General features: G+C 47.9%; 2 protein-coding genes across 3 annotated transcripts in view; one reads left to right on the top strand and one right to left on the bottom strand.

Annotated features, from left to right (window-relative positions):
• Window positions 1-2,348: 2,348 nt before the first annotated feature.
• SDHAF2 (succinate dehydrogenase complex assembly factor 2) lies at window positions 2,349-11,087 on the bottom strand. The gene is made up of 4 exons (XM_049779924.1): window positions 11,022-11,087; window positions 7,915-8,132; window positions 7,717-7,826; window positions 2,349-2,641 (listed from the first exon to the last, which is right to left on the bottom strand). Exons 1-4 carry the CDS (start codon window positions 11,058-11,060, stop codon window positions 2,511-2,513), a joined length of 498 nt encoding a protein of 165 aa, XP_049635881.1. The 5' UTR covers window positions 11,061-11,087; the 3' UTR covers window positions 2,349-2,510.
• A 764-nt stretch (window positions 11,088-11,851) lies between these two features.
• Window positions 11,852-23,221, top strand: part of CPSF7 (cleavage and polyadenylation specific factor 7) — a 39,944-nt gene continuing 28,574 nt past the window's right edge. For both annotated transcript variants that reach the window (XM_049779681.1, XM_049779680.1), the window contains exon 1: window positions 11,852-11,916. In XM_049779681.1, the coding sequence (XP_049635638.1) occupies window positions 11,863-11,916 (54 nt within the window). In that variant the 5' untranslated portion in view covers window positions 11,852-11,862. The remainder of the gene's footprint in view (window positions 11,917-23,221) is intronic.

Below are 23,221 nucleotides of genomic sequence, written 5' to 3'. Positions count from 1 at the left end.
TGCCTGAGGTGAGTGCTGGATATTTCCCTCCAAGGACTCATCACCACGGTCTGTTTTCTCTCCTGTCTTCTTGGTAAGACACACTCTGGTTCCTTTCATAGGCTCAGACCTCCTATCTGCAGACTACCCTGTGGGGACCACACGCATGAACACACACACACATCCCCAATACACACACACACACACACACACACACACACAGTGTACTTTGTCCCCTCATCTGATCTCAGCTAAGACACAGAACAGTACCAGGCCATTTCATAAATCAGGAAACTGAGGCTTGGCTCATCTCCTGAGCAGATAGCAGAACTGGGACATGGCCCCAGAACCAGCACCTGTACTTCCTGTCCTTACCAGGGTGCTTGGTGCTGCCTGTAGACCTTTCTGCACCCCGACATGACTGGCGCCTGTCACCTCTCCTAACCACCCTAACCTTTCTGGACTCAGAGTTTTCGCTCCATTGCTCCGAGTCAGTCAGTCAGCAGTTCCGCTAGAAAGCTTGTGTGCTTAGAGAGGCGTACCGAACTAAATGAGATTCTGGCTCTTCCACTAAATAGCTCCTGGGCCCTGGACAAATCTATTTACTCTCAAAGCCTATTTTCTCATTTAAAGAAAAAAATGGGCCCAGAGCTGGAGCAATAGAACAGCGGGCAAGGCATTTGCCTTTAGTCTTGAGTACTGCTGGCTATTAACCCAAAACAAAAACAAGACCTAACATCATCTAGGCAAAGGGAGGCTGCAATGAGCTCATAAGTGAAGGCCAGATTCTGTCTTTTGTCCTGAGTGCTAAGAACAGGTGGGAGCATCAGCTCTGAGGGAACTTGTAGTTCCAGGTAGGAGCGTCTCTGCTCATGTATACCGATTCTCAGGACACTCAGTGATGATCCGGCTGGTCTGGATGATGACATTCTGCCTGCATGACAGTTGGGGACAAAGTCCCTCCAGTCTCCTGCTTCCAGCTGTCAAGTCTGACCCTTGGGCCAGAGCGAAAATACAGCAGGGAAGGGAGCTTGTCCTGCACGTGGTCACCCTGGGTTCAATCCCTGTCATCCCACATGATTCCCCAAGCACTGTGAGGAGTCCTTCCTGAGTGCAGAGCCAGGAAAAAGCCCTGAGCATCACCCAGTATGGCCCCAATCCCAAAAGCTCCTGACTCTCAACTCAACCTTCCTTGTGTCTCTTAGGGGGTCACCTGTGATGGGGCTGGGGGAGCGCAAAGCTGTACACAGTAGTGTCTGGTTGAACTCAGGGCTTCTAGCATGTGCCCCACAATCTTGGCTATCTTCCTGTGCCCCATTCTTGCTCCCTACATAAGCCTGTTTTGCAACTAAGGTCATTGTCAAAAGTGTAGAAAATGCAGAAAAAACTGAGGTACTACTTAGAGACGTGGCCCTGCAAAAGTTGGACCATGGAAGTCACTAAGGGTTGGGAACGGCGATGTTGCTTTTGTCACTATTCCTGAGCAGACTGTCATCTCTCAGCTGGGGACTTGGGAAGGGAAAAGACAGTTGTCCGGAGCACCATCTACCCCCCTGCGACTCCCTGTTCTCACAGGCCTGTTGAGTCTCAAGTACCTTCTGTGGGCAGAATGATCATGTTGGATTGGAAGGAAGTGCACAAACACAAAGCCTCAGGCGGCTGGGGTGGGGGGGTCTGACACCCCGAACTCACAGCTGGTCTCTCAGCACACCAGCAGGCTGCCAAGTACATTTCCTGGCGGGGCAGAGAAGCATCGCTGCTGCAACACTGCCCTCCTGTGGCCGAGTCGAGTTCAATCCAGAAGCCTTACAGTGACAAATGGATTTATTGGAGGGACCACTCCCTCCAGCAGTGCTCAGGGAACCAGAAGGTGCTATCTCCTGTGTACAAAGCATGTACTCGGCCCATTGAGTTCTAGATCTGGCTCTTTTGGTTGTTGATTTAGACTGGTCTTTTGGCCACACCCGGCAGTGCTCGGGGGCTTGTTCCAGGTGGGGCTGAGATGCTGGAAATTGAACCCAGTTGCATCCATGTAAGACAAGTACCCTAGCCAATATACTGTCTACCTGGGCCCTGGCCCATTTTTCTTGGTGTGTGTTTGTATACCATACTCAGTACTGTTCAGGGGCTACTTCTGGCTCTGGGTTCAGAGGTCACTAAGTGGTGCTTCAGGACTATGTGGTGATGGGGATTGAACTAAGGCTGGCTATGCTCCAGGTGATTCTTGGTCAGACACAGTGAGGAATAACGGTATTCAGGGCCCACCATCACTTGCACCGCCTGGGTCTGTTCTGTACTACCAGAGCTACTGGCCCTGGTCTCCGAAGAGCTGCTTCTGAGGCTCATAACCCAACAGAGAAGATCAGAACGAGTCACATGGAAACTTTACTGGGAGAAGTAAGGTCATAACTGGAGGCTGGACCAATGGTGTGGGTTGGCTGTGCGTCTACGAGAGGCAGAAAGTCAAAGCCAGGTTTGAGCACGGAGTAGGGGTCCAGGCACGTAGGCCACTGCCGATGGAGGGAGCCAGTTCAGTGTGGCTTCTCAAACAAGTACTCTAGGTCCGGTGCCCGCAGCCTCTGCTCCTTGTTTTTGTTTTTTGCAAAGTCTCTCAGCTGAGCCAAAACTTCATTTTCAAATATTTCTGGGGCTGGTTTTGCCTCTGCAGGAGGGGATAGAAATGTTCATATCTGAACCAGGAGCCCCACAGAAAGCATATACAATGGCAGGTATACATCCCCCCAAATATATATATGTATATATATACCTCTATCTGAAGGAATACATGATGGCGATTACACACATGTCCACACACATACCCCACCTGTCAGCATATATATGATGGTGGCAGAAAATATGATAGTGGACACTGTGACACACATCTGTAGGAATATATGATGGCGGCTGCACACACACTAATGTGCACATCCAAATGATCATTGTGTATAGATGCTGTTGCTTATCAATTTTTTTGGCATTATTTGTGGGGGTGCATAGCCGGCAGTTTTCAGGGATTACTCTTGTCTCTGCACTCAGGAACCACTCCCTGCAATGCTCAGAGGACCATGAGAGATGCTGGAGATCAAAGTCAGTCAGTTGCATGCAGGGTAAATGCCTTCCCTGCTGTACTATTGCTCTGGCCCCTACTTAGCATTATTTCAGCAACAATTTTTTTTTTAACATTTTTTACTATGTTGTTTTAAGAAGACATTGCGGGGGCTGGAGAGATAGCATGGAGGTAAAGTGTTTGCCTTTCATGCAAGAGGTCATCGGTTCGAATCCCAGCGTCCCATATGGTCCCCTGTGCCTGCCAGGAGCAATTTCTGAGCATGGAGCCAGGAGTAACCCCTGAGCACTGCCGGGTGTGACCCAAAAACCACAAAAAAAAAAAAAAAAAAAAAAAAAAAAAGAAGACATTGCTATGAAGACACTTTTGTCAGCTAAAGATAAACTTAACTGGGAAGGAGGGGGCGTTGGGGCCACTCCTGATCCATACTTGGCTCATGTGGCTCAACACGATACCTGGTGATGCTGCAGGGGTGTAGGGGCCATGCAGGGTTGTGGAATTAAACTGGGCTTGGGTGCGAATCCTATAGCTCCTGTGCTGTCTCCCCAGCCCTGCAAATTTAACTTCTATGCACTAAGAAAGTGGTGAGATCTGTGTGTTCCCATGTGGTGCACGGGGCTCAAACTCAACCTGCTCAGTCCCCCTGGGAGATTCCACCTGTGAAGGGGCCTCCCCTTCGTGTGCTGATAACTCAGAGAGACAGTAGTAACCCACACAGTCTGGATTTGTCAGTGGTTGTGAGGGAACAGCAGTAGCTGTTGTTGACATACTGTCCTGGGTAGCCTGTGGAGAGAGGACAGAACTGAGCAGTTGAACAGAGATCAGATGGCTGCGAGGCAAGGCCCAATGGTCTTGCCCAAGGCTCTCTGGTCTTTTAGGGCCAAGGTTGTTGGTTGACCTTTGTGCCTGGCCAGCTTGGCTTGTGGACCTGTGCAGGGCTGTTTTTCACCAACCTTGACACATTCCCTTGCAGTAAAGGTTCTTAACTGTCAGTGAGAGGCCAGTAACTCAATGCAGCCTGGGCAGAAAGGAGTTTAGGAGAAGTAACTGGAAGCCAGCACCCCTCAGCAGGAACCTGGGGAACCCTCGAGAATAGCCAGGTGCCAAGGGCAAGTAGAGCGGAGGGAGGGCTATGCCAGCCTCAGGCTTGAGCCTGGAATGGGCTCCATTCCAGTTATCTCCAGGCCCATCCCATCCCACCCCCATTCGAATCCTAAGGGATGCCTCCCACTGGGAAAGCTTAGGGCGTGTGTTCTGGAAAAGTGCTTCCATCAAGACTAAGTACTGTGCTGGGGTAGGCATCCCTCTGAGCAAAGTTCAGTGCACTCACTTGGCACCAGGCCTGGCATCACAATCACAGGAAGATCCCAGGATGCTGGAAAGAATACAGCGCTGCACTCATGCTAAGATAACGCCATTTACGAGCACAGGAAAGAGAAGGCAGCATGTAAGATGCTTGCTGTGCACGCAGCTGACTCCGGCTTCATTCCCCAGCACCACATATGGTTCCTTGAGCCCTGCCAGGAGTCAGCCCTGAGTTTTGTTCCACTCAGAGGAGCTCCACAGTGCTCAGGGTTGACTTCTGGCTCTGCACTCCTGGAAGTGTTCTGGGGACCATCTTGAGTGCTGAGGATCCATCCCAGTTGGCTGTGTGCAAGGTAAGTCCCTTACCTGTGGTGCTAGCATTCCAACCCTCCCAAGATAATTTTTCTTCATGTCACCAGAGACCTAATGCCAAAGGGCAACTCAGGAGAACAGAATCTAAGGACAGGGGCCAGAAGAGTGTGTCAGGATATAGGATCTGCCCAACCAGCCCACTCAGAATGAAAAAGAAAGGAAGCGGAAGGAGGCAGAGGTCCTCGACACAGAAGCTGGACGAAGACACTGGGCATAAAAAAGAGCCAATAGCCCAGTAAAAAGACAATCCTGAATGGCATTAGAGACTGAATCCAGGGATTCTGTGTTCAAGGCACCCAGCCCTACAGCGAAAACAAGTGTGAACTAACCACATTCTTCTGGGCGTCCACCCTCAGCTCAGGTTCCTCTCCACACATCCCTCTGGAGCAGGCTCCTGCCAGAGCAGGAGAGTGGACAAGTCTGATGGCAAAAAGCTCAGAGCCCAGCCTGGCCTCTCTCCTTCATGGCACAGAGGAAAAACACCATGCACGTTCTGGTTCCTGAGCTGTTCTGCCAAGCTGGGCAGTGAGAGGAAGGTAACACCCCACTTCCTGTGGAGTAGGGGGTCCCTAGGGAAGGCCACCTCAGCACCAGGGGCCAGAACGACCTCAAGGTGGCTAAGGATTCTGCAGACAACAGGAAGCTCTAGCTAGGGCGGAAGAGCTGTGGCAGTTTAGACGGACGCACGCGCTCTTTCTGGGATTATCGCACTGGGGTCATGACCATCAGGTGAGACTGGAGGACTGTGCAGGGCAGGGTCTACTTAATACCAGATGCTCTACTACTCAAGCTATAGCCCACCTGAAGGTACCTTAGAGAGGGACAAAGTCGCCCACAGAGAGAGATCAGGGAGGAGGAGAAGTTAAGACCATCAGACTGAGATGCAGGGAAACTGTGACTATGACGAAGGTTCAAAGTTTACTAGGAGCTAAGGAATTCCAGTAAAATTGGAAACAGAGAAAAACCATAAAGTGAAATGCAGATGCGAACATAGCTCAAGGGGAAGAGCACGGGCCGAGTGAGAGTGAACCCCCCAGTCATTACATGTGTGAGGCTCTGAGTTCAACCACTTCTAGTTATGTGTCCCCCCTCCCCAAGGCCTCCTATCACCTCTGTGCAGGGCCACTCAGCACATCCCGGTGGCCCTGAACACCTCTAAGAGTGCCCCTAGCAAAAAAGGAGTTTGAGGAAGTACAAACAACTTCATATCTTTCTTTTTTTTTCTTTTTTTTGGTTTTTGGTTTTTGGGTCACACCCGGCAGCGCTCAGGGGTTACTCCTGGCTCTATGCTCAGAAATTGCTTCTGGCAGGCTTGGGGGACCACGTGAGATACCAGGATTTGAACCACTGACCCTCTGCATGCAAGGCAAACGCCTTACCTCCATGCTATCTTTCCAGCCCCTACTTCATATCTTTCTATGAGAGTGAGTCTGAGAGAAGAAGAGCGTAGACTCACTAGGATGGCTGGATGTAGCCCCCAAGACCCAAAAATCCAACCCTGTATCCCTAATATCCATTCTCTCACTTTTCCTTGGTAATGTTTCCCAAGTTAACTTCACACTTGGAAGAGACTATAACTCCTTCCTCATGGTGTAGTAATAAGACTAAGCCATGGCTGCTGAAAGGTCTTAAGTTTCTTGAGAAGGACCCATAAATCAGGGAGCCAGTGTACAGGGGGGGGGGAGGGAGGGAGGGAGAGAAAGAGAGAGAGAGAGAGAGAGAGAGAGAGAGAGAGAGAGAGAGAGAGAGAGAGAGAGAGAGAGAGAGAGAGAGAGCTCAAAAGGCCAGAGCACATGCTTGGTATATATGAGGCCCCAAAAGAGTTCTATCTCTCATGCTGCATGGTCCTTTGAGCATCACTAGATGTGGCTACAATGGCTCCCAGCACTGCTAGGCCCAACCGATGAACCACCTGGCCTGCAAAGCATGAGAAGGATTGCTGGGGACTCAGAGTCCTGCTAAGGAGGCCTCAATGGGAATAAAAGGGTGCTGCCTACTCTTTTTCTAGCTGAAGCTTAGACAGGATGAACAGAGTGTCAGCAGTTATCTTGGCCCACGAGATGGGCAACTCAGAGGCAGTAAATGGAGGAAATGAAACCTTTGTTCTCTTCAAACTTCCCTGGAGCACTTAGTCTAGAGTGTCCGAGAGAAAGAGTTGCCTTGTTAAAAGCACTGCTGTTTCGAATTTCAGTTTTCTCATTGTGCCAGTTTTTCCATTGTGAATCCGAACTTTGCACTTAGTGTCTGTTACTACAAAACTGGCACCAGAGGGCATCTTCTATGGCTCTTGGACACACAGGGCAAGCCACGTGCTTCTACTCCATCTCCCCAGCCTGGTTTTTGTTCACCTGCCTTCCAATACTCGGAGCTCCCCACACAATTCCATGAACTTCCGCTGGGGACTTAAACACAGAATAGATTTCTACTATTTGCAAATAAAAGAATGTCCATTAGTTAAAACAAGTTTTGCATGCTTTTGAGGGGTTTGTTTTGGTTGTATACAGGGTTTACTCCTGTATTCAGGGTTTATTCCTGGCTCTGGGCTTAGGGATCACTCCTAAAGAATTCAGGGAACTGTATGTGATAATGGGGACCGAATATGGGTCAGCTACATGCAAGGCAAGCACCCTACTTACTGTACTATCTTATCTCTCTGGCCCGAAGTTGTATATATTTTTGTTTGTTTGTTTGTTTGTTTTGGGCCACACCCAGTGACACTTAGGGGTTCCTCCTGGCTAGGTGCTCAGAAATTGCTCCTTGGGCCGGAGAGATAGCACAGTGGTAAGGAGTTTGCCTTAGAGATAGAAGGACGGTGGTTCGAATCCCGGCATGGTATATGGTCCCCCAAGCCTGCAGGAGCAAATGCAGGCAAGGCAGACGCCTTACCACTTGGGGCACTGCTCCAGCTCCAATATTTTGAGGGGGGAAAAGTGGAGAGTATTTGGGTTGACTGCCCCCCCTTTTGGGGGGGCATTAGGCTGTACACCCCATACCTGTGGCCCAGTAGTAAATGTCCCAGTCATTACTAGGTTCATTGATTAGGCGATCGTAGAGATTCAGCTGCTCCTCTGTCATTCGGTGCAAATGCTCTTTAGCAAACAGGCTGAAAGCAAAAGAGAGAGTTGACAAGGCTGTCTTAACTGTCTATCTGTCTGCCTCTTGCAGGCAGCAACCGGCCTCCTCTCCCCTACCTAAGCAAGATGCAGTTTTCCAGCATTCCCCTCTTCCGGCTCTCATAGAGCAGGCGGGCTCTTTTGGTTTCGATGGATTCATCCGTTCGCTCCTGCCACGGAGGCAATGGGATTTCAATCATGTCTTTTTGAGAATCTGTTGGGCTGTCGCCTCTGTAGAATCGTCTGAACGATGTCAAAGGAGACAGGAAGTGGTGCCTGGACACCTGAACAAGCATCTGAAACGAATTAAGAACAGACACCTCTGGAATTAATCACCATCAGTAAATGGTGTTCACGCGTAGTTCAGCTGGCTGACCATGTTCCCAGGCATTTCATCCTTCAGAAGTTAAGCTGACACTGACCCCGGCCTTTCAACAGAGGCAATTTGTTGATATAGAAATATATAGAAACGAAACCAATGATGAGGGCAAGAGAAAACAAGGGACACACAAGAAACAAGAAGATAGAAAATAACAAAATGACCATAGAAATCCCTAGTGAAATCCCTAGTGAATTACGTTCAGCAGGCAAAAGGACAGCATGGCAGGATGGATTTTTTTTTTTTCCCTAAAGAGTCAACTACATGTGTACAAGAAACTCACTTTCAATTTAGATGTACGGAGTTACAGGTTAAAAAGTGAAAGATTGGAAAAAGTTATTTCCTGCAAATGATAACTAAGAGATCACTGGGCAAGATCAAAGTACAGAAGGGAAGGTATTTGCCTTGTACATAGCTAACCAGGGAGCAATCTCATATAGTCCTCCAAGCACCACCAGGACTGATTGATCCTGAGCACAGAGCCAGGAGTAAACTCTGAGCTTCCCCCCGCCCCCATCCACCCAAATGAATAACTTAAGAGGTCAGAGGAGGTCAGGTCCAACAACAACAAAATGATTTTCAGGGAAAGAAACTTTCACTAGATCAGGGGTCCTCAAACTTTTTAAACAGGGGGCCAGTTCACTGTCCCTCAGACCATTGGAGGGTCTGACTATAGTAAAAATAAAACTTATGAACAAATTCTTATGCACACTGCATATATCTTATTTTGCAATGAAGAAACAAAACAGATACAATACAATATGTGGCCCGCGGGCCATAGTTTGAGGACCACTGCATAAAGGATAGCAAATGTCTACTGGAATTGGGTTGAATCAGTAAGGGAGATGGGACATTGCTAATCTATATAGACGGCACCAATATCACAGCATCCACATATGTGAAGGAAGTATTGACAGATGTCAAACACATTTTTCATCATCCACTTTCTTTGTGTGTGTGTGTGTGTGTGTGTGTGTGTGTGTGTGTGTTTTGGTTTTTCACACCTGGCCACGCTCAGGGGTTACTTCTGGCTCTATCCTCAGAAATGGCTCCTGTCAGGCTCAGTGGACCATATGGGATACCGGGATTCGAAACACCGATCTTCTGCATGAAAGGCAAACGCCTTACCTCCATGCTATCTCTCCAGCCCCTCATCATCCACTTTCAAAACTAAACATAGGGGTCCGGAGAGATGGTATGGAGGTGAGGCATTTGCCTTTCATGCAGAAGGTTATTTGTTCAAATTCCGGCATCCCATATGGTCCCCCTAGCCTGCCAGGAGTGATTTCTGAGCGTAGAGCCAGGAGTAACCCCTGAGCGCTGCCAGGTGTGACCAAAAACAAAAAACAAAACAAAAAAAAAAAACTAAACATAGAAGATCACTATAACAGAACTTACATTGGGTCCTGGACTGTGTTGCTCAATAGTTTAAACCACTTGCTCAGGAAATAGGCATTGGGGCAGTGAATCTGACCCATCTGGCTAAGGTGACGAATGGGGAAGGGGGTGTGCTGGGGGCAAGATCTATTCCCAGACCTTAAGCCACAATGTCTAAAATTCGGAGCCTGACAGTTGCAGATTCTAATATGCCAGGAGCGGGAGGACAGGATCTTCTATGCACAAGATCAACCAGGAAGCAAGCGCTTGAAGAACTAAGACGAAATGGGTCAGAGAGACAGAAAACCATCCTCTCTCAACAGAATGAATCTGCATCCTTCTCAAGCACACTCAATACTCTCCAGGGCCAGGTTACCAACCAAGCTGATGAGTTTATAAAAGACGAAATAACCAGCCGCTTCACCCAGAACTATGATAGGCTGAGAATACAGAAATGAACATGAGAGGGGGCTGGAGAGATAGCATGGAGGTAGAGCATTTGCCTTGCATGCAGAAGGACAGTGGTTCAAATCCTGGCATCCTATATGGTCCCCTGAGCTGCCAGGAGCAATTTCTGAGCATAGAGCCAGGAGGAACCCCTGAGCGCCACTAGGTGTGACCCAAAAACAAAAAAAAAAAAGAAATGAACATGAGGAAACATGGAAGAGACACAGACGGTTATGAACACCAAACACACTGGGGTCACGCAGGTCAACGGGTGTAAAATAAAGGACATCTTTTTTTTTTTTTTGTGGTTTTTGGGTCACACCCGGCAGTGCTCAGGGGTTACTCCTGGCTCCAGGCTCAGAAATTGCTCCTGGCAGGCACGGGGGACCATATGGGACGCCGGGATTCGAACCGATGACCTTCTGTATGAAAGGCAAACACCTTACCTCCATGCTATCTCTCCGGCCCCAATAAAGGACATCTTGAGAGGCACCTAAGGAGGAAAACTCTGGAGCTGTAGAGTGAAAGCAACTGACAGCATTAAACTGCTTGGAAGATCTCAAAATACATAAATGATCAGGAATGATTAAGTTAAGACATAAGGATAGGCATAAGGATAGAAGGGAGACCCCCCCCCAAAATCTGCTGGGTAAGCTGCACCTGTCAAATGGGTGAACTGGAATCTAAATTAGGCCCAACCAAGCAAGCCTCCTGGCTCGACAGATCACGAGGCAGAAGCTGGCCAGGGTGCAAACCACCCACCCAAAGTCACCCCCAGATCGCCAGCTCCACGTCTCTCTCCTTGGGGTTGCCCTTGCCCGGAAGAGCTAGCTGCCAGCGGGCATCTCGTCTCCTTCGGTCCCTGCGGGGGGTTGGGGTGGGTGGAGAGAGAGAACAAACCAACCTCGAGTCCCCCCCAACCCACCCCAACCTGTCCCCCAAGAATCCTTCTTGACAATCAACCACCCCTCTCCCTCCTCACCCGCATCATCAGAGAAGGATACGGGGCAGCCAGCGCCATCACGCCCTCCTTCCCGCCTGCCCTCCTGCCCTCGTTTAGCCAGCCAGGCCGCGCCGGAAGTGGCGGTGCAGGCCCACGCCGGAAGTGGCCGGCAGGCCGGAAGCGGCCGTCCGGGCGCACTTCCGGTTTCCCGCGGGCCTCCCGGCGCCGAGCGGAGCGGAAGTGGCGGGCGACGTGCGGCGGAAGTGGCCGCGCGCGTGACGTCAGTGGGCGGGGCTTGGGCCGAGAGCGGTTCGCGCGCTTCGGGCCTAGTCGGGGACTCGGCGCCGCCACCGACGCCGCCATATTCCCGGTAACGGGGGGCGCGCGACCGTAAAAAAAAGGCCAGATCGGGGCTGGCCGGCAGCGCGGTGGGGCGGGGAGGGGATCGGTTGAGTTCGAGGACGGAGCGAGGAGAGAAGGAGCCGAGGGCGTCGGGCCTGGGAAGGAAGGAAGGAAGCGAGCGAGCGGGGCGGGCCTAGCCGGGCCGAGCGCGGCCTTGGCGGGCCTGCCTGGGGGGTGTGTGAGTGTGGGGGGGGGGACTCGAACCCGCGGCCGTTGGAATAGGGTTCCGGAGGGAGCCGAGCCCAGGCCCCCGAGTGGCGGGGCGGGGCCTCCGTGGGCCGCGTCTGAGGGAGACGCTGACCTCTGACCTCCGACCTCTAACCCCTGACCTCTCACCTCTGACCTTTGGCCTTTCCCCCCTCTCCTCCTCCAGCAGTGGCCACAGCTTCTCTCCCGCTGAGCTCCCGTGCCCCCCAACTCGCGATCATCGTCGTCGTCTTCGTCTCGTCTCCGTCCCCGTCCCGCCGCCGGAGCCATCATGTCCGAAGGAGTGGACTTGATTGACATCTACGCGGACGAGGAGTTCAACCAGGTGAGGGATGAGGGGTGGTGATGGTGGGTGGTGGTGGTGGGGTGCCATCATGGGAGCTGTTGGGGGCCTCTCTAAGGGCCTGGCATCAGCCCCCGGAGAAACAAAATAAGATCCAGCAGCATAGGAAAACAAATAAAACGGTTCTGATGGTCCCAGGCGATCTTCCGGGCCTTGGGGATTGATTGATTGATTGATTGATTGATTGGCTCAACCAGACCTCCTCGGGTTGAGTGGGACAATGGTCCCTCTGGCACAGACTTTTTTTCACTCACCATCACCACCGATGAGATGGCTGGCCTGTTCCAGTTGCTTATATTTAAGCCTCCAGGCAAGTTTTTTTTTTTTTCTTTTTCTTTTAGGGCTTTGATTTTTTTTTTTTTTTTATGAGCGCATAAAAATCAGGCTGAATGAAACAACGGTGAATCAACCTGTGGAACTCGCTTTCCTAGTAAGCCCAAGCTGAATGCCAGTCTTTGCGAAGGCAGGCAACTACCCGTTAAGCTCATAATTGTTCCGCTGTGTTAATCGGGAGGGATGCCTCCTTTTTTTTTTTTTTTTTTTTATCCTCTCCAGTTGCAACCTCAGAGTTGTTAATAATAGTTCTTTCCCTACAGGACAGGGCAAATCCCCCTGTTCTTCTCCCCCCCCCCCCCAAACGACTTAGCAGTTAATTTCTGTCCTATTCAAATTGCTTTCACTTGTAACTTGTAACTTTCACTTGTAACTATCTCAGTGCAGTCTTGAGTGTTCATTGGCGATTTGATGTCATAGGTTTTGTTGATGGGTCTTAGTTTTTTTTTCTCTTTCTCTCTCTTGGTAAGCCGGGTGAGAGGAGAAAGATGTGGGCCACAAAGTAACTCAGTTAAAAAACAAGTTAAAAACCACCCTCTGAACACAGTAGGTAGGGCATTGCACGTGGCCAACCTGGGTTCAGTGTCCCAGGATCCTAGATGGTCCCCCGAGTCTTTCAGGAGTGATTTCTAAGCGCAGAGCCTGGGTGTGGCCCAGAACAAACAAATAAAAGACCTCAGCTACCCTCAGAATTTGCTCTCTTTGTGTTGCGTCAAGGAATTTTATATGGTGACTGAAATGGTCGTCTTTGTTTACGTTATAGTTCTGAGCTCTTGAGAACAAATCTTAGTGATTCAGACTCTTCCAACTTACTGAGGCCTTGTATGACTTGTTTTCAGCGTTATACTACGAGGCCTTGTATGACTTGTTTTCAGCGTTATACTACTTGAGTAAGCTGGTTCTTTCAATTGGCATCTTTCCACAGGTATACATAAGAATCTGGAAAGTGGATGAAAAGGACAGACTAGAGGAAAGTGTCCTGGCCATCACTCTTACCTTCCTAGCGGGGGAATGAACCTAGGGCCTTGCACATTTTGGGGGGTTGGGGCTCCCTACACCCGGTGATGCTCAGGTTGCTCATGGCTCTTCACTCAAATTGCTTTTGGCAGACTTGGAGGCACCATTTGGGATGCCAGGAATCAAACCTGGTTTGTCGGGTTGACTGCATGCAAGGCAAACGCCCTATCGCTGTGCTGTCACTCAAGCCGGGCTTTACACACTTAAACGTGAGACAATAGGAACAGTTGACACATGCTGTTGTTTTCACTTGGAATAAGTTTACATTTGAAATTTTAGAGCTGGGCCCGGAGAGATAGCATGGAGGTAAGGCGTTTGCCTTTCATGCAGGAGGTCATCGGTTCGAATCCCGGCGTCCCATATGGTCCCCCGTGCCTGCCAGGAGCAATTTCTGAGCCTGGAGCCAGGAATAACCCCTGAGCACTGCCGGGTGTGACCCAAAAACCACAAAAAAAAAAAAAAAAAGAAAAATATTTTAGAGCTGAAATGATAGCACAGCAGATAGGGTGTTTGCCTTGCATGCAACCAATGGTCCCCCAAGTTTGCCAGGAGTAACTACTGAGAGCACCACTGGGTGTGGCTAAAAAAAAAAAAAAAAAACAAAAAAAAAGCAAAAAATTATATTTAGGGATTGGAGTACGTGCAAGGTTTAGGTGCTTGCCTTGCATGTAACCAAACTGATTCAGTCCATTGCACCAAATATGGCCCCTGGGGCATCACCAGGAGTAATCACAACTGGATATGACTAAAAACCAAAATGTGGGCCCGGAGAGATAGCACAGCAGCTTTTGCCTTACAAGCAGCCAATCCAGGACCAAAGGTGGTTGGTTCGAATCCCGGTGTCCCATATGGTCCCCCGTGCCTGCCAGGAGCTATTTCTGAGCAGACAGCCAGGAGTAACCCCTGAGCACCGCTGGGTGTGACCCAAAAACCAAAAAACAAACAAAAAAAAAAACAAAAACAAAATGTATAATTAAAGCACTGTGTTTTGAGTTGGAAATTTTAAAAGCATAAAGAATAGATAGTGGGGCTGGAGAGATAGTACAGTGGATAAGAAGCTTGCCATTCACGTGCCTGTCCTGGGTTTGATCCCTGACGTCCCCTTAGCACCACCAGAACTAATGGAGTAGCCCTTGAGCATCACTGGGTATGGCCCAAAATAGAAAAGTTTTGATTGTGTGATGCCTTTGTGTTCATTATAGTTTTACTAGATATACTTTTCTTTAGAGGGAATACATGCCTATCTGTGCTCTGGGCTTATTCCTGCTCTGTATTCGAAATCACGATGGATGAGGCCTGGTGCTATATATAGTTCTGGGAATCAAACCCGGGTTAGCTGTATACAAGTGCCAGTTCCATTAGTGCTGTACTAGCTCTCTAGTTTCAGTTAAACATTTTTTTGGAGGGTGGAGATATTTGGGCCATACCTGCTGTTCTCAGAACTTTGCACTCAGGAATCACTCTTGGTGGTGCTTGGGAGACCGTCTGGGGTGCCAGGGATTGAACCTGGGTCAGTTGCATGCAAGTTAAATGTCCTACCCACTCTACTATCCAGGCCCCTAGTTACACTTTTTAATACCCATGTCCTATGTCTCCTTAGCTATACTAGTCATTAAAATATGGCTACAGATTAACTCAAATATATTAAAACTTAATTACAAAAGGGCAGAATTATTTGTGAATTGGGAAAGGTTTAGTCTATTTAGTTATAGGCTATTGTTGTGGGGGGAGAGATGGAGTTTGGGCCATACCTGGTGGTACTCAAGAGTTACTACTCCTGGCTTTTTGGTCCTGAATTATTCCTGACGGGCTTGGAGGACCATATGAGGTACTGGGAATTCAACCCAAATCAGCTGCATGCAAGGCAAGTATCCTCCCTACTCTGCTATCACTCAACCCGGCTATTGTTTTCTGAGCTTCCCATGTTCCTTTGGCTTTTTGGGCCACACCAGGCGCTGTGGATATTGGGAGTGGGGGGTTGGAGCCACACTGGCAGTGCTTAGGGCTTGCTTATGACTGGTAGGGATCTCTCCTGGCAGCTTTGGGGTGTTGTGTTTTGTTTGTTTGATTTGTGTGTGTGTGTGTGTGTGTGTGTGTGTGTGGTAGTGGGGAATGTTATGGTTACAAAACTATTTATGATTGAGTTTCAGTCAAATGTCCAGTAGCCATCTCTTCACCAGGGCACTTTCTTGTCATTGTCACTGATGTTCCCCCACTGCCCTGCCTATCCTTCGGGCAAATGTTTTTCTTTTCTTTTTTTCTTTTTGTTTTTGGGCCATACCCAGTTTACTCCTGATTATGCATTCAGAAATTACTCCTAGCAGGCTCACGGGGATGCCAGGTATTGAACATGGGTCAGTCCTATACTGTGCTATTGCTCTAGCTTCAGGCAAATGCTCTCTCTCTCTCTCTCTCTCTCTCTCTCTCTCTCTCTCTCTCTCTCTCTCTGGCTCTAGCTTCAGGCAAATGTTCTCTCTCTTGCTCTAGCTTCAGGCAAATGTTCTCTCTCTTTCCCTCCCCCTCTCCCCCTCTCTTCCCTTACCCTCCCTCCCTCCTTCCTTCCTTCCTTGTTCCCTTGTGGTTTACAGTATTTTTACTGAAGAGTTATCATATATCCCTTTACCTCCTTTCAGCACCTATTAAAGTGATTATTTCCAACTATCACTGTCTTAGTGGTCCCTTCTCTGCCCTAACTATTCCCCCACTATGCGTGGCAGAGCTTCCTATCATGGACTGGTCTTCCTGGCCCTTGTTTCTATTATCTTTGGGAATTAGTTCCATGCTTTTTTTTTTTTAATCTCACAAATGAATGCAATCATCCTATGTCCCTCTCTTTGACTCATTTTGCTCAGCATAATACTCTATATCCATCGAAGTATAAGCACACTTTATGTCTTCATTTTTCCTAAAAGCTGCATAGTATTCCATTTTGTAGATATACCATGATGCCTTTAGCCACTCATCTTCTTGGACATTTGGGCTGTTTTTGGATTTTGGTTATAATGCTACAGTGAACATAGGAATGCAGATGTCTTTTTTTCTTGGCCCATATGGTATATTACCAGGAGTGGCATTGCTGGGTCATATGGTAATTCAATTTCTAGGTTTTTGAGGAAGGTCTATATTGTTGGACTAATCTTTTTTTTTTTTTCTTTTGACCCACACCCAGCAGTGTATGGGGGTGGGGTGGGGTGTTACTCCTGGCTCTGCGCTCAGAAATCACTCCTGGAAGGCTGGGGGACCACATGAGATGCTGAGGATTGAACTCGGGTCCATCCTGAGTTGGCCGCATACAAGGCAAATGTCCTACCGCTGTGCTATCACTCTGGCCCCTGGACCAGTCTATTTGTATTTTTTTCCTCTTTTTTAGTGCCTGGGATGGAACCCAGGGTGTTGGACTAAATGACTGAGCTACATCGCTAATCCAGTATTTTCTTCCTGTTTCTCAATAATAATCTTTTGGTGGATGTATTACTTTTTTGTTCATCTGTGTATTAGCTGGTGGGCATTTGGGTTATTTCTACCTTTTCTCTTTTGCTGCTGTGCATTGAACAAGTTTTTTATTTAACAGCTTTCTGAAAAATTCACTCACAATGAATTCACCTTTTTAAGTTCAATAGTTCTTTGTATATTATTAATACTTATTTTTGGAAAATATACATGATATGAAAATTTGTAGTTTTGATCATTGTCAGGCCAGTGGTGCTGGGGTCCACTACGTCTATACAGGGGGGCGGTTGCTTAGGGGACTGCAGTGCTGGACCTGGGGCCTCATAAATGAATGAGAGACATCTGCTCTGGCCTTTTGATTCATCTCTTTCCTTCCATATTGCAATCTCTTTTTATCAGAGCTACTCCTAGCTCTGTTCTTTAGGTTTACTCCAGGCTGTTCTCACAGGACCATAGGTGCCTGGGGATGGAACCCAGGCCTTCTTCAAGCAGTCTTTTGGTCACTTGCCTGCAAGGCAAGTGTTATACTTACCGTGTACTATCTCTTTAGCCCAGACTTGGTTGTTTTTGTTTTCAGACTATATTTGGGTATGCTCCAGGCTTATTACTGACTTTGTGCTAGAAGAGGATCCTTCCTAGTAAAGTTTGGGAGATAAATGGGTACCAGGGAACCTGGTTCAGCCACATGTCAGGCAACTGCCCTTACTATACTGTCTCTCTAGCCCTGGGTTTTTTCTTTTAACTTAAAATCAGGACAGCAAAAGAAGGATTCCTTAACTCTTTATTATTATTTATTTTTTTTTTTTTTTTTGGTTTTTGGGCCACACCCGTTTGACGCTCAGGGGTTACTCCTGGCTAAGTGCTCAGAAATCGCCCCTGGCTTGGGGGGACCATATGGAACGCCGGGGGATCGAACCGCGGTCCTTCCTTGGCTAGCGCTTGCAAGGCAGACACCTTACCTCCAGCGCCACCTACCCGGCCCATTATTTATTATTATTTGGGGAAGGGCTTGGGGCCAGATCCAGTGGTGCTCAGGTCTTCTGACTGCCCAGAGGTCACTTTTATTTTTTTGTTTTTGGGCCACATCCGGTGGTGCTCAGGGTTACTCCTGGCTATGGGTTCAGAAATCACTCCTGGCTCTGGGACCATATGAGATGCCGGGGGATCAAACCACAGTCATTCTGAGTCAGCCCTGTGCTAGTCAAATGCCCTACTACTGTGCTATCGCTTTGGCCCCAACCAGGGGTTACTTCTGTCAGTGCTGGGGGCCACTTGTTTTGCCAGGAATCAAACTGGGATCATGCTACCAAGGCAATAATCTCTTCCTTATACTGTCTCTTCACTTCTTATTTTCTATTATTAATGAAAGCTTCCCCTTTCTTAATTTCTGTATCTGTGAATTTATAACAGAGATGCTAGTTCACTTTAGGAATGTGTACAGTGGGGTTCTGCACTATAGAGAGCCATGTTAGAGTTGACAACATGAGATTTCATAACTTCTTTAGCAATAGGAGTATAGGTCATGGAAAAGACACTGTCTACTTGGCACTGCTTTGTTAGGGTAAAGCCTGTGGTCTCAGCAGTTTTTTTCTCTGATGTTTTTCCGTTTAAAAGGACTTACAGGTTTAAGATGAACCATAGGTTGTAGAATCTTGTATGCATTTTTGTCAGTAGATAATATTTAATGTCTGGCAAGTTGAAGTACATCGTAGTTTTATTTTGTTTTCGATTTTTCTTGGTAGAGGCACACCCTGTGGTGCTCAAGAGTTACTCCTGACTGCACTCCTCAGGGATCACTCTGGTGGACTCTGGGGACCATCTGGGGTGCAGGAGATTGAATCGTGGCCGGCTTCATGCAAAGCAAATGCCTTACCAACTCAGTGCTCTCTTTGACTCTGATGTTTTAGAATGTTCCTATGAATATTGATCCACCCCAAATAAACCGAACACAAGAACCCCGTTTATATTTTGCTTTCCCAGAGAAAATAAGCATAGAGCACTTACATGGAGTGCTCAAGTGACAACTTCCTGAGTGCTGAAGAACATGTGCTTCAGGGAAAGGGGTGTGGTTACTTATTGCACAGTTTCATTCCTATTCTGTTGGGAGTCTTGGTTTGGGGACCACACTCTGGTGCTCAGGGCTATTTCTTGCCTCTGTGCTCAGGGATCACTTCTTGTAGGCTTAGCAGACCTATATGGGGTGGTGGGGATAGAACCCAGGTTGGTTGTGAGCAAGGCAAGCACCCTGCCTGTGACCATTGCTCCAGCCTCTGATGGAAGTCTCTGGGATTCCCAGCTGCCTCTTGGGTTGGGGAGAAGAAATGTTGTCAGTGGGAGCTGCTGCTCTGCTGCGGGGTTTGTTTTTGTTCCTTTTGCCAAGACAGGCACTTTGCATGGGTGCTGAGTTCTTGGGTGCTGAGTTCTTGACTGCCGTCAGCAGATCTTGATGGAGCCACTTCCCTCAGCTAGCGTAACATTCTATCGGAACTAGTGAGGCAAAGGAAAAATGGGATCTCTGATCTAGAATCTGTGGCCGGTGCTGAAAAGCAGTGGAAAGTGACAGAAACTGAAGGCATGAAATGAAAACTGAAAATGATAATTATCTAACTAAACTGAAGTATTAACAGCTTTGACAAAAATCCTAGGCTCTATTTTCTTAGAGATATGGGAAAGGGGGCCAGAGGGTAGGATCATTAGGTATACAGGGAGAGACTCTGATTTGAAGTAAAAATCACGTTATTATTAGCCAAGAAACTATAAGAAATCCACAGTTCTTTTTCTGCTGTGTCTTTTTTTTTCTTTTTCTTTCTACTTTGACAGTACTGGTGCCAAGGATGGAATCCAGGTGTATCTCTACCACTAAGCCACATCTTAGCTCTCTACCCCCCCCCTTTTTTTTTTTTTAGTATCCCTGAAATGAAACTATCAGTGTATGCAAAACATCCTATTTTCTACTTGAATTAGGTTTGGCTTTAACTTATTCCATCATTACATAGATCTGTTACTTTGGTTACCAAAAGTTATCTGTTTGCTTGTCTTGCCTTTTTACGCCTAATTGAAGAAGTAAAATGATAGGTGTTGCTCACAGGTCTAAGTCCAAGCCCAGTTTGATAGTTTGTTTCTTCAACAGAATCCTCAACAGGCCGGCCCTGGCCATCAAGACTTTCCGACCAACTTCTTTGAGCTGAGGCTCAGTGGCCCAGAGACCATTTGAGTCTTGTGACAAGTTTGCATTCATTGAATCATTTTGTGGTTTCTTTGAGTGGTAAAGTAGCCCTTAAGTTAAGGTCTTCCAGGACCGAGTCTCTCATAACCTGAGACCCCAAAAGGTTTGCCTAGGACGGGTTTGTGATGTGGGGAGTTGCTGGTGATACATTTGATCTCTTAAGTTGGCTAAATCTCCTGTTGCTTAGCTACCCATTTGTCTGTGGCAGTTTTTATTTTGTCTGTCTGTTTGGGGGCCACACCCAGCACTGTTCGGGGCCCACTCCTGGCTCTATACTCAGAAATCGTCCCTGGCAGGCTTGGGGGAGACCATATGGGATGTCAGGAATCGAATCCAGGTCTATCCTGGGTCCACCGCGTGCAAGGCAAACACCCTACTGCTGTGCTATCTCTCCAGCTCCAGTCAGTGGCAATTTTGTTCTGTGGTACTTTGAGGAATTTTTAAAGGTTGATAACTGCATGGATGGAATGAATTCAGTTACGATTTCTATCTAATGTGGTGTGTTTATTTAAGGCCTGTTTGAAAGGCCTTGAATTTAAAAAGGAAAGAAAGCACCCTGATGTCAAGTGGTACACACCAAAAATTAGTGTCGGGAGGGTCTAGTCACTTATGCCAGTCTCCATTTTTAACAAGGGCAAACACAGCTTCTCTGTTCCATGAATGAGTGAAAGAAAGAGGCAAGGAGCAAGTGATCTGTCTAGATTTGGATTTCTTGAGGAACAGAATGTGAAATGTTTCATTTTGTTTGCTTTGTTTTGGGGCCACTCTCGGTGACACTCGGGTTACTTCTGGTTGTGTGCTCAGAAATCGCTCCTGGGGACCATATGGGACGATGGGGATTGAACCCAGGTCCGTCCTGGGTCAGCCATGGGCAAGGCAAACACCCTACCACTGTGCTATTTGTCCCCCCTAAAGTGAAATGTTTTAAATGCAAAATGTTTATTGCTCTCCTATTTTACCTATTCACCTTGCCTTCCTTCTTCTCACCAATGTAGCTTCCCTTCTGTGCTGCACACTTGTCACTTTGGAATCCAGGCTTTTTTTTTTTTTCCCACATATTTGACTCTAGAACTGTCAATGGTTCTTTCATTGCATTTTTGTTCTACAGTACTAGGGATCAGCCCCAAGGTCTTATGCATACAAGATGTGTATACTCTACTGCTGAGCCAGCTGCATTCCTGGCCTACCTTTTTCTCGATTCTCACATTGCTCTCAAAGACTACTCTTGTAGGACCAGAGCGATAGTTCTGTGGGTAAGGCATTGGCCTTGCATGATGCTGGCCCAGGTTTCATCCTCAGCTCCCTCAGCATCTCATAATGGTTCCCCGATCTCTCTAGGAATGATCTTTGAGCACAGAGCTAGGAGTTACCCTGAATGGATTAAAACCAAAAGTCTACTCTTGCAGTTTCTATTTTGATATATATTCACAGGTTTAAGTAATACCCAGTGAGGTGATTGTTTAAAGCAACGCTTCTTGGGGCTGGAGAGATAGCATGGAGGTAAGGCGTTTACCTTTCATGCAGGTCATCGGTTCGAATCCCGGCGTCCCATATGGTCCCCCGTGCCTGCCAGGAGCAATTTCTGAGCAAGGAGCCGGAAAAAACCCTGAGCACTGCCGGGTGTGACCCAAAAACCACAAAAAAAAAAAAAAAATCAACGCTTCTTAAACTTTTTCTGCTTAATACCTTTTTTTTTGTTGTTTTTTTTTGGGGGGGGTTTGGACCACACCTGCTTGATGCTCACGGGTTACTCCTGGCTAAGTGCTCAGAAATTGCCCCTGGCTTCTGGGGGACCATATGGGACGCAGGGGGATCGAACCGTGGTCCTTCCTTGGCTAGCACTTGCAAGGCAGACACCTTACCTCTAGCGTCACCTCGCCGGCCCCTGCTTAATACCTTTTTTTTTTTTTTTGCTTAATATCTCTTTTTGTTTTGTTTTGTTTGACCATACCAGCAGTTGCACTCCCAGGTTACTCCTGTCTCTGCACTCTGAAATTGCTCCTTGGCAGGCTCAGGAGACCATATGGGATGCTGGAGATCAAACCCAGGTTCATCCCAGTCAGCAGTGTTGCAAGGCAAACTCCCTTCCACTGTCCTATCACTCCTGCCCCTGAAATACTTTTTTTTTGGGGGGTCACACCCGGCAGTGCTCAGGGATTACTCCTGGTTCTACACTCAGAAATCGCTCCTGGCAGGCTCCGGGGACCATATGGGACGCCAGGATTCAAATCACTGTCCTTCTGCATGCAAGGCAAATACTGTCTCTCGGGTCCCTGCCCCAAGCTTCCCATATGGTCTCCTGAGCTTTCCAGGAGTGATTTCTGACTACAGAGCTAGGAGTAAGCCCTGAGCATCACTAGGTGTGGCCCCAAAACAAAAGGATGTAGTTCACCATTTAAGAAATTAAGGTTTAGGGGCCAGAGTGATAGCACAGTGGTAGGGCGTTTGCCTTGAATGCTACCAACCTGGGACAAACCCAGCATCCCATGCTTGTCCTGTTTGTAGCACAGAAAGTGGCACCACTCACCAGTGTCACTTGTTTAAGTGTGATGATGCATTGGATCTGTATGGCACTTGAGAAATAGAACTTGGAAAAATCCTCAGTCAGTCTTCCTTTTACTATTACTTGTATTTGTACTTTTTAATTTAATTTAAATTTCGGGGGGGGGGTGCACATCTGGTGATGCTCAGGGGTTACTCCTGGCTACGTGCTTAGAAATCTATACTGGCTTGGGGGGTTATTTGGGACGCCAGGGGATCGAACCTTGGTCCGTCGTAGGCTAGCGCGGGCAAGGCAGATGCCTTACTGCTTGTGCCACTGCTCCAGCCCCTTTACTTTTTTATTTTAAATTAAAAGATTTGCTCTTACTATGAGATAATTGTGAGGGATTCACTCACTCACTCACTCACTCATACTCTCTCTTTTTGTTTGTTTTGTTTGTTTGAGGGATTCACATACTCTTTTTGTTTGTTTGTTTGTTTGAGGCCAAACCTGGGAATTACTTCACATCCCCAGTCATTAATTTGCCATAGGGACTATGGGGGGTTTGGGGGGAAATGCAAAGGGTCATGTGCTGGGGCTGTAGTTCAGAGTCTTACATAGGCTGGACATGACTTTATATCATTTTAGCTACCACAGTGGCCTTGTAGTGAGTTTATTTTGGGGCCTCCCAAATAGTGCACAGGTCTGGGCACTGCTTCTGGTAATATTTGGCCCAGCTCCTTGGACCAGACAGTTCAGTGCTGGGCCCTAGTAATGCA

Source organism: Suncus etruscus, chromosome 9, assembly GCF_024139225.1.
Source record: "Suncus etruscus isolate mSunEtr1 chromosome 9, mSunEtr1.pri.cur, whole genome shotgun sequence".
Classification (NCBI taxonomy): Eukaryota; Metazoa; Chordata; class Mammalia; order Eulipotyphla; family Soricidae; genus Suncus; species Suncus etruscus.
This window is presented reverse-complemented; position numbering and strand designations above follow the sequence as displayed.

Bases quoted from the DNA above. Each gene is read 5' to 3' on its own strand.
- SDHAF2 (XM_049779924.1), bottom strand. From the start codon at position 11,060: ATGGCGCTGGCTGCCCCGTATCCTTCTCTGATGATGCGG. The intron at 7,827-7,914 runs GTAGGGGAGAGG...TTTTGCTTTCAG, and splicing joins GAAAACTGCATCTTGCTTAG to CCTGTTTGCTAAAGAGCATT. The intron at 2,642-7,716 runs GTATGGGGTGTA...CCCCTCCTGCAG, and splicing joins CATTTACTACTGGGCCACAG to AGGCAAAACCAGCCCCAGAA.